At 51.2% G+C, this 10,322-nt stretch overlaps 1 protein-coding gene across 1 annotated transcript in view; it reads right to left on the bottom strand.

Moving 5' to 3' along the window:
* LOC123025297 (cytochrome P450 2J2-like) overlaps window positions 1-4,725 on the bottom strand; it is an 11,989-nt gene extending 7,264 nt beyond the window's left edge. Inside the window, exons 1-4 of the mRNA XM_044433887.1 lie at window positions 4,525-4,725; window positions 2,562-2,724; window positions 1,365-1,514; window positions 101-261 (exon numbers count right to left, since the gene is read on the bottom strand). Coding sequence (XP_044289822.1) covers window positions 101-261; window positions 1,365-1,514; window positions 2,562-2,724; window positions 4,525-4,725 — 675 coding nt within the window. The remainder of the gene's footprint in view (window positions 1-100; window positions 262-1,364; window positions 1,515-2,561; window positions 2,725-4,524) is intronic.
* Window positions 4,726-10,322: the final 5,597 nt, after the last annotated feature.

Genomic DNA, 10,322 nt, shown 5'->3' with positions numbered 1-10,322 from the left:
GTGGGAAAGAATGATCTAGTCAGGTGTGACAGTCAAAAGAAGACAGGCAATCAGGTGGGATTTGGGTGTGGTTGTCCATCTGATCACTAAGCTTCCATACCTGGATCCAAAAACTTCCTTGAAGCTCCGTAGTTATGTCAATCAAGTGCAAAAGCTTCTGGAATTTGCTATCAGAATAATCAAAACGGTCCCCAAAAGTGATGGAGCAGATGATATTTGCAACTGCATTCTTAATCAGCAGCTGGGGGTCAAACGGTTGCCCTGGGGAGAGGAGAGGAGTGGCGGCAGAGGGAATATTAGACTCCTGTCAGTTAAGGCTCCCGTTTAACAGAAATACCATATGGGAAAAGTGGGGCAATATGTGCACAGAATGAGGCATTTTCTAAAACGTTTTTTTAAATCCCACCAAGGCCCCTGAGCAGCAGGGTGCATCGGATGCTCTGCATGTTTTCCAATGAACTTTTCCCCTGGGTGACCATCCTGTGTGTGCTTGGACAGTAGAGGCTTCTGCAATCTGCAGCAGCCCCAGCCAGCGGAGCAGAGAACATGCCTTTAGCGGAGGGATGTGGTGTGGCATCTTCACAGCCAGAGGGCATGGAAAACAGAGCCGGGCAGGAGCTGCTTAGCGGTGGCACTTCAGGGGAGCTTATTTTTGCAAGCAGGTTTGGGGCACACTTTAGACATGCGAATGTCTCCTTTTCCCTCATGAGATATATTTCATTTATTGCATTGCTAAACTGTCCAAGCAACACGAAAATGACAGAGAACTGAGATACAGCAGAAAAGAGGGAAACTCCACAATCCGTTGCTCACAACAAGGTTCCAAAATGAGCATGATTTTCAAAAGACAGATTCACTCACTACTCAGGCCCATCTCTACTGGTTTACTCCAAGGAAGACTGAAAGTAGAGTGTGACCAACCCCTCCTCTGCAGCTCCCTCCACCTCTCCCTCCCTCTCTCTCCATCTTTGTGCATAAATATTCCTCAATATTTCGGAACCATTTATATTTCACTCCTGGCGGTGATTGCTGTGGCCATCCAGAGTTGTCAGTGAAGCACCTGACTTACCTGCCGTTGCTACCCTTCTTGGCTCAGTCTGAAACATGCACGGCCCTCTCTGGATGCAACTGCGGGTGTGTATGGCGCTCCACACCCAGGGAGTTCCCTGCAGGAGCTTCCCTGTCAGGCAAGGCTCCATGCAGGGTGCATGACCAGGAGAGGACTATCGGGCAACTCTTCTGGGGGTGAGGGCATCAGAGCCACAGCAGTGCTGATGAACTGGAGCACCAGTCCAGCTAAAGCATCCTTGTGCTGTTGCATAGAGAGGAGCTGCTTGGACAGAATCGGCCTTCCCGGTGCTTACCTTTCTCCTCCTCAATGGCATCCGTTAGGTATCTGCTCTCCTCCTGGATTCGTTCTTCTAAGCTTCTCTTGCCCAAACCAAAGTTTCTCAATGTGGATAAGGCAAACCGCCTGTGCTGCTTCCAGGTAAGCCCGTTAGAAGAGACCAGTCCTAGATGGGGAGGATTAGCAGGACAGCCGTGAGCACCTGGGCATCCCTTCGATGTGGGAAAGACAGACTCCCTTCCCTCTCTAGAACATTCCCTTTGCCTTGGCCTGACACAAGCCCTCAAGGAATTTGGTGATGAAGTTTTGTTTATGCCTTTCCTCTCCTAGGTTCTTCCTAGGCTGACCTTCTAAATCTCATCAATAACAGTTAGCCAACACTAAGAATTCCTCTTTCTACCCACAGAATCAATAGTTAAGGTATCAGAAGTGATCCAGAATTCAAGCAACAATTAGCATGAGCCTAATTTTTTCTATAGAGATAAGTACAGAGAGAAACACTATGGAGATCAGAGATCAGAGAATGGCATGCAATGACCTCAGACGGAGGACAGCTCCATGCACAGGCCCGGCATTCCAGCCCATGGGCACCCCACACCTCGCACCCATGGGCACCCCACACCTGTCCTGCCCATGCATGGGATGGCTGTCAAGGGGCTGCCCTGCAGGACAGGTAGCTTCTCTCTGTTGGGCAGGAAGCTCCTCCCCTCTCTAGGTGCAGGCAAGGGAAACGGGCGAAGCTCAATCGATGTGTCAAACAGCCGACTGGCACTGCTAGTGCAATCGGCTTCCAGTCAAGCAGCTACACCTTCCTCGGTTCGTACTCTGATCTGACACTCATGGCCAACAGAAGCTTTGCATGGAACACACACTTGGACGTGTTTTTACCCGATTTCATCCTGTTTACCAAGAGTGGAAATGCAACACTCACTGACGCATCCAATGGGAACTTGTGAAACAACCTAAAGCTGTTTTCTGAACACTACAGCACGCAGTTGTGTTAAGTTACAAATCACATCATCCTGAGGTGACAGGCTGTATAAGCCGGGGAGGCAGGACTTGTAATCCAGCACATTGCAAAGGCATGAGGCTGGGAAGGCTATTTCACAGAATCACAGAATCTGTGCACACCCTTCAAAAGCAAGCAAGCAAGCAAGCGAGCAAGCAAGCAAGCATGAAAGCAAGCAATGGAACCTTATTTAAAGAAACTCACCATCTGACCCAAAGAGTTCATCTGATAAAGGCATTTCTGGACGGTCTACAAAATTTTCACCCTGATGGACAAGGACCTCCTTCACCAGTGGCAGCCCACTCACAACCACAAACCGTATAGTTCCAAGCTGCAGGCAGAAGACATTGCCATATTTTTCTCTAAGCTGCAGTGGGAAAAGAAGACAAGACCAGATGCATCCCAGGTTCACCTGTCCAACTGTCTCACTCAGTTCCTGTCATTGCATCTGGATGGTGGGCAAATTGGTTGGCTCTCTCCAAGCACAGGGGGCCACCTTCTGGCCTTGCCGTCCGCGACTCTTGCAGCTTTGCCCCAGAATGAGGGACAGAAAGAGGGACAGTGGGTGAGGCGAAGCATTTGTCTGGGGCACGGGTAACCTGCTGCTGTTTCCTGCACTTGGCCCTTTCGAGGAAATGCTTCTCTTTGTGTATTTGAACAACCAATGAACAAAACCAACCAATACCATGTTTTATTGATCAACATCACTTCTTTGCCATGCATTCTAAAGGCTAGGAAAGTACAGCTGAAAATAATTGTTATTTGGTGTGTTTTGTCAAAGGGCCAAAAGGAGCAAAGGCTTTGCTCTAATATGGCAGCCAGATGCCTGCCAAGGAGTTGAAGACTTAACATGGGATTCCTGATCTGATTAGCATTCAAGCCTTGCTCCTCCATTTCTACACCTTAGAAATGCTCATGTCCCTTTCCTGAAAGGCTGGTCCTTTGGGGCACACCTCAGACATGCTAATGTTTCCTTTTCCCTGAAGGTTTTTCTCTATTGTTTAGTGTTCATCCCCTATTGCTTTATCATCATGTGTCCCAGTATGCTGCATACCTGATCCCCGACCTTCCCCAAACAGTCTGCAGAAAAGCATCTTATACAGACTTCGTCTTCATAGTCTCTTCTGGGTCTGCCTACATGTTACATGTATTTCCTGTTTGGGTGAATAACCTGCAGGTGTTCTTTTGACTGCACCCCCCAGCTGACTCCCAAAGGGTGGGTTTTTCGCTCTTGACAGTTTCTCTTGGCTTAGTCATCCTGCTGCTGGGAGGGCACATGGGCGGGCGGAATTTTGCACGCTCTGCTCCTGCCAACACCTGTCACGCCCCTCCCTGGATTCAACATTTGGCAGTGAATCAGTACAAGACTGTTTCCTGTATGGGTGCAGTCCTGGGCTGAGACCCTGAAGCATGAGCTTTGGGACCGGCACAGTATCAACTGCAGCTGATGTCATGTAAATAAGATGGTGGTGGAAATGCTTCTGAGTAGAAACATTTGCAGGGACCTGGACTTTGGCTTTGGGAGTCCAGAGTTCAGGCTACTACAGAATGTGGGAACACGCTCCAGGGAGACTCAAAGCAGCCACATTTCTAGCCTGCGAGTGACCCTGCAGGGTTGAGGGTTCTAGCCTGGAGTGCCCCTTCTGTGTGCACTCTGGATTTCATGGAATCAGTGACCTGAAGGGGCCCTTGCAAGCTGCCTAGGTCAGCTCCAAGCTTAGTTCCAGAATGACAGAGTCTGGCCCACAGCAATGGTGCCGGCCTCTGCTGAAGCCTCCAGCAGGAAGAGTCCACCTCCCTGCCCCCAGGTAATTGGCTCCATGATCAAACAATCTTGCATCAAGGCCTTCCTCCTCAAGTGCCACTGGTGCCTAATCTCCTGCTCTGGAACCCCGTGAGGCTCCAGGCTGATCTAAAGGTCCCCATAGTTCCCTCAAGGGCAGTAGAGAACATTTGAAGAGTGCTGACCAGTTGGCCTCAGCCATTTCTTCTTCGGGTAAATCTGCCCAGTTCCTCCCAGCTTTTCTGAAGGATTCATGTTCCAGCCCACTGACCGTCCAGTGCCCTCCTCCCAACCTTTTCCAGCCTTTCTGCATCCTTTGGAGACTGCAGTGTCTGAACATGTTCCCTTGCAGTCATTGTCCCTCAAACTGGTCCGGATTCTTACCTTCTGAATATCAGAAAGAGGCTTCTTGGCATTAAATTGCAGAATGTTGCCCAGGAGAGGGAGAGGCATGGGCCCGGGAGGATACCCCTTCGGACACTTCCCATTTAGGTAACTGGCAAGGAGCAGGAAGGTAGCCAGGAACACCAGAACCGTGGAAAGAGACAAGCCCTCCTGAAGCACAGACGATAAGTGGTACAGCATCTTTATGCTCTACAGCCTCGCCAAGTAAGACTGTCTGTAGAATGGAACCCAGCAAAAGGAGCTCTGCCTTTCTCTCCACGAATGTTGTATTTTCCCTGCAGCTGCTGCAATGAAGGAGGACAAAGGCTGCTTGCCAAAGGGCAGCGCACCACTCCCACGGAATGCAAATTGCGTCACCCCTTCCCAGCAGCGAAGAGGCAGGAGAAAATCATCTTTGTCAATGCATGGGGAAGGATGAGACTTTTTGCAGCCTGACTGTTGCCCCCATACTCCATACACAGAAATGCCTGACTCTCCATTCAGCACAGGGGGCCAAGCTGCCCCCTCCACGGCACCTGAGGCTCCATCCGGGGGTGCCACAGAAGCCTCTCTGCAGGTGCTCCTGTCCTCCAGCACCACCCTGGAGGCAACAGCAGCCCAGTCAACTCCAATATTTGCTGACGGCATTCACCCTCCACAACATCAAGATCAATACCCCGCATGTTCTCCGGCATGCCATGTGCTCTCGGCAGGGCTGGCTCCTGGGCTCCTGTGGTTCCTCTAGCCGGCTGGACAGGAGGCGGGGCCTGCAGCCTTGTCCTCTTGCTCAGGTGGCCATTCCTGCCTTGCCTATTCTCCCCCACCTGCCCCTCCATCTCCCCACTTCTCCCCACTCCCAGTCTCTAGCTTTATGCCTTACTTGTTCCTCTGCCCTCACTTTTTTACCTTGCCGTCTCTTCCCATACTCAGCATTGCTCCTTCTCTCCCTTCTAGCCTTGTCCTAGTTATTTCCCTCCCCGCCACGATCTACTCTTCCTCCCCTCCCCCGCCCCCTACAGCTCCCTATGGATTAGTCAGCTCTCAGAGCAGCAAAGTGGTCATTACAATTAGCAAGCAGAAATTGGGCCAACTAATCACAAAAAAGTCATTCCCAAATGCATGAAGATGGAGAAATAGGTTTCTACCAATACAAAGAGCATTATCATATGTTCACAAGTGCCATATCAGATGTGAAAAGCTCTTTTCCAGTTTCCCAAAAAAAACTCTTTGGGATCAAGCTGCCGAGATCTGGACTCACCACCCACACCTTTCTTTTTCCAAGCTGATCAAGATTGTCTTTTTTATTCACCAAGATGATTTAAGGCATCGCTCTGAACTGGGATGCACTAGAAGCAGCACTACTACCCACTGGAGAGGACCTTCTTTGTCCTTCCATATTTCCGAAGTATGGTCTGCTGCAGGAGCTCTGTTGTGCTGCTGAGAACCAGAACTTCTGGCCTGCTTGTCCCCTGTGCAACAATGCTCAGAAACAGAGCCACATACCCCACCCCAGTGCAGTCCAGTTGCATCGCATCGCATCGCATCCTGGCCCCCCTCGGTCCAAGGGCCAGGGGAGACGCTGCTCATAGGCATCTTGCTCTTGGAAGTACCAGCAGTTGCCTCCTGCCTTTCCCCTTTCAGGGAGCTCAGGGGGCTTAGAAGATTTTCCTCCTCCTCTAAAGGTTATTCTCGCAATCCCCGCTCTGCGAGGAAGCTTGGGCTGAGAGTCTGTGGCTCATGGGCAGCAGACAGGGGATCCCTTGTGTGCAGCTAACTTGACCACAAACCCCCCAGGGAGGTGGCCTCGGGGCACCGCTGTCTCTTAGGGGCAGTCACCCATCAGTACCCCCAGAGTCGTATGGGCTGGCTGACATTACAAAGTCGCTGTCAGGATTCCTGAGAGGAAGGGATGCAGGATGCTTGCAAGCAGGAGAATGACAGCATCAAACTTCTTCCTTTGGAGAGAAGTGATGGGAGGATTCCCATTTTGGCAGAGATGCAATGCAAGAAACCCCCAAGTGCCCCTGTTTCCTGGGGCTCAGCCCAGACCCGGCTGGGTCCGCAGGCAGGTGGGGGCGGAGCAGCAAGGCGGAGCGGGACAGGCGGCAGCTGCCTGGGACAAGGGGGAGGGCAGCGTCCAGATCCCAGGAGGTCACTGTGCCCCCTGCCTTTCAGTCCATTGCTCCTGTGCAGCAGTGTGGCTGTTTATGCATCACCAAATCAGGGGACAGTCATTAGCATGAGATGACACATGCCTACTTAAATGTGGAGATCCCTACTTAGAAATAGGGATTGCAATATTTATTTTATTTCTTTCTTTAAAACTTTTGTATGGCATCACCACATGCCTTGGCATCTCAGGACGGCTCACAATATATGCAATTAAAAACAATAGAATAATCTGTATAAATAACAAATTCAATAAAAGATTATATAAAAACAAAAAACCGAAAACAAAAATAGCGACGGTTAACAATAAAATATTAGTTCTTAAAATAGCTATTAAATGAAAAGGTTTTAATCTGATGCTGAAAAGAATATAAACTCAGCACCAGGCGCACCCCTCTAGGGAGTGCATTCCGTAGTTGAGGCATCACCGCAGAGAAAGCTCTCAGTCGAGTACTCTGTCTCCTAACATCTTTCAAAGACAGTTCTGGATGGGGGAGCACTCCTAAGCTGCAGACCCTGTCCTTTAGAGGGAGTGCAACCCCATCCAGGGCAGGGCCCAAATCACTTACCCAGAAACTCAGATCACCTACCAACAGGACCTCCGTCTTATCTGGATTGAGGCTCAGTTTATTAGCCCTCATCCAGCCCATTACCATTACCTCAGCCAGGCACCGGTTCAGCACAGCCACTGCCTCACCTGGGTTAGTTGAAAAAGAGAGGTAGAGCTGGGTATCATCAGCATGCTGATGACTCCGCAGCCCAAGCCTCCAGATGACCTCTCCCAGTGGTTTCATGTAGATGTTAAATAGTGAGGGGGACAAAATGGACCCCTGCAGTACTCCATGGCAGAGTTGCCATGGCGCAGAGTCAAAGTTCCCCAGCACCACCTTCTGGAATCTGCCGGCAAGGTAGGAGCAGAACTACTGCCAAGCAGTGCCTCCTACTCCCAGTCCCGCCAGCCTATCCAGAAGGATACCATGGTTGATGGTATCAAAAGCCGCTGAGAGGTCCAGGAGAACCAACAGGGATGCACTCTCCCTGTCTCTCCCCCTGCACAGGTCATCATACAGGGCGACCAAGGCAGATTCAGTGCCATAACCAGGTCTGAAACAGGACTGAAATGGGTCCAGATAATCCGTTTCATCCAAGAGTGCCTGGAGTTGTCCCGCCTCCACCCACTCTAACACCTTGCCCAGAAACAGGATGTTGGCCACCGGTCTAAAATTGGCTTCCATCTCTGAGTCCAGAGATGCCTTCTTCAGGATAGGCCGGATCACCGCCTCCTTCAAGGGGGTAGGGACCCGGCCCTCCCTCAGTGAGGCATTGCCAACCTTCTGGACCCAGGGACCAATCCCATAACTGGCTTCTTTAAGCAGCCAAGAGGGGCAAGTGTCCAGGAGACAGGGGGTAGGATGTACCATTCCAAGCACCTTGTCCACATCATCACGCTGCAATAACTGAAACTCATCCGATAATGATGGACCAGAAGGCGCTCTGGACACCTCTTGTAGTGGATTCAAATCAACTGTGGACTGCAGATCATGGCGAATCTGAGTGTTTTTTCCCTAAAGTGCTGGGCAAAGTCATCACAGCGGGCTGCCGAAGGTGTGACCACTTCCTTCTCCTGGTCAGAAAGTATCAGGCCTTGCACCACTCAGAAAAGCTCTTCCGGACGGCACTGTGAGGAAGCAATGGAAGTGAAGAAGAACTGCTTCTTTGCCGCCCTCACTGCCACAGCATAAGCATGATAATGTGCACATAAGTGTGTTCGGTCAGAGTCGTCCCGAGATTTCCTCCACCTGCACTCTAATCATCTCCCAGTCCACTTCATCACCCGCAACTCAAAAGTATACCATGGTGCCGAGTGGGCTCTGCTAGGCAGGAGAGGACACTTAGGAGTGATTGTGTCGATTGCCCTGGTCATCAGCCTATTCCACGAGTTGACCAGGACATCAACAGGAGCGCCAGCTTTATCTGCTGGAAAATCCCCCAGAGCCCTCAGGAATCCATCTGGATCCATCCAACTCTAGGGGTGGACCATCCTAATAGCTGGTCCACCCCTAGAGTTGGATGGATCCAGAGGGAGAGATCAGACCTGAGCTCAAACCTCATGAGGAAGTGGTCTGACCATGACAAAGATGTTAAGATCAAGTTTCTCACTTCCAGGCTGCCCTCTTCCCATCCCATTGAGAAAACCAGGTCAAGCGTGTGACCCTTTCATGGGTTGGGCCGGTGACATGTTGAGATAGCCCCCTGGCTGTCATGGAAACCATGAAGTCCTGAGCCACTCCAGACAGATCTGCTTCTGCGTGGATATTGAAGTCCCCCAGGACCAGCATCCTGGGGGTCCTCAACACCAGGTCTGAGATGATCTCTGTCAGCTCAGGCAGGGAGTCTGCTGGGCAGGAGGGTGCACAGTACACCAGCAGAGTCCCTTATCTGTCTTGGTCATCCAACACCAGGTACAAACACTCAAGACCTGGTCTCAAAGGGACAGGAAGCCTTGCAAGGGAAATATTGGCTTGGTGAACCAGAATGAGTCCCCCTCCCCTCCCCTCCCCTCCCCTCCCCTCCCCTCCCCTCAGGGTGTGGCCGATGTTGCACGAGATATCCAGATGGGCACAATTGCATGAGGGAGACATCTCCCCCTTCTCCCACCCAGGTCTCAGTAATACATGCCAGATTGGCCCCCGCATCCATGATCAAATCATGTATGACAGATGTTTTATTATGGACCGACCTGGCATTTAATAGCAACACCATCAGGCCCAGGGGCTGGCTGATATTGCTTCCAGGAAACATCTGGTTGGGGGAATAACCAGAAGAGAGGACCGGTATCAAACATTGGTCCCTCTTTCTCCTATGCAGGCCTGTTAGACCCCCCCCCCAGCACTATATCTTCCCCTGCCCATCACTACCCCAATGGTGGCGCTCACCTGCTCCCCAGGTAAAATCATCCTGAATTAAAAACAACACAGTCGTCACAAATGAATAACTAGCAACCAGACAAAAAAGTAAAAAGAAAAGAGAAAGAATAGGAAGAAAAAGAAAAGGACCAAAAACCCAGCCCAGCCAGGTCCCACACGGCCCCAAACAGCCTGCACTTTGACAGTCATCCCAAGACCGCTGGCTCTGGCTGCGGCCGGCCAGAAAAGGGCTCCGTGTGCCCTACCCATGCACTCTACTCACGCCACCCACCACGCCCGGCACAGCTGCCACCTGTGCAGAAAGGCAGGGGAGGGAGGGAGTGTGTGCAGGACTGTGGAGGCCTTGCTGGTGTTGGGGAGAGCGGCGGTAGCAGTGTCCTAGCCCAGGTGCATCCCAGCAGCAGCGGTGCATCAGCAGCGAAGGCATCGGGGCGGCTGTCCAGCGATGTCTCAATCCCCGGGCCGATGTGCGTAAACAATATAAAGAGGAACGCAACGCATCTCTCTGTAGTGTGGAAGACCCTGGCCTGTGTGCCTGCTTGGTTATTTTATTGCTCGAGGGCTAACTGTGGGTAGTCAAGAGTCCTTAGGGTTCATTATATTTAAACAGACTCAGATAAAGGACCCCTTCAAGCAGAGGACAGGTCTTTGGCAGCTACTTAAATAGAGGCCTGTGCTCTGTAAGAGAAGACACATGGCCAC

Source organism: Varanus komodoensis, unplaced genomic scaffold (assembly GCF_004798865.1).
Source record: "Varanus komodoensis strain SLA01 unplaced genomic scaffold, ASM479886v1 scaffold262, whole genome shotgun sequence".
NCBI classification, from domain to species: Eukaryota; Metazoa; Chordata; class Lepidosauria; order Squamata; family Varanidae; genus Varanus; species Varanus komodoensis.
The sequence above is the reverse complement of the archived record's forward strand: the minus strand, read 5'-3'. Positions and strand labels throughout refer to the sequence as shown.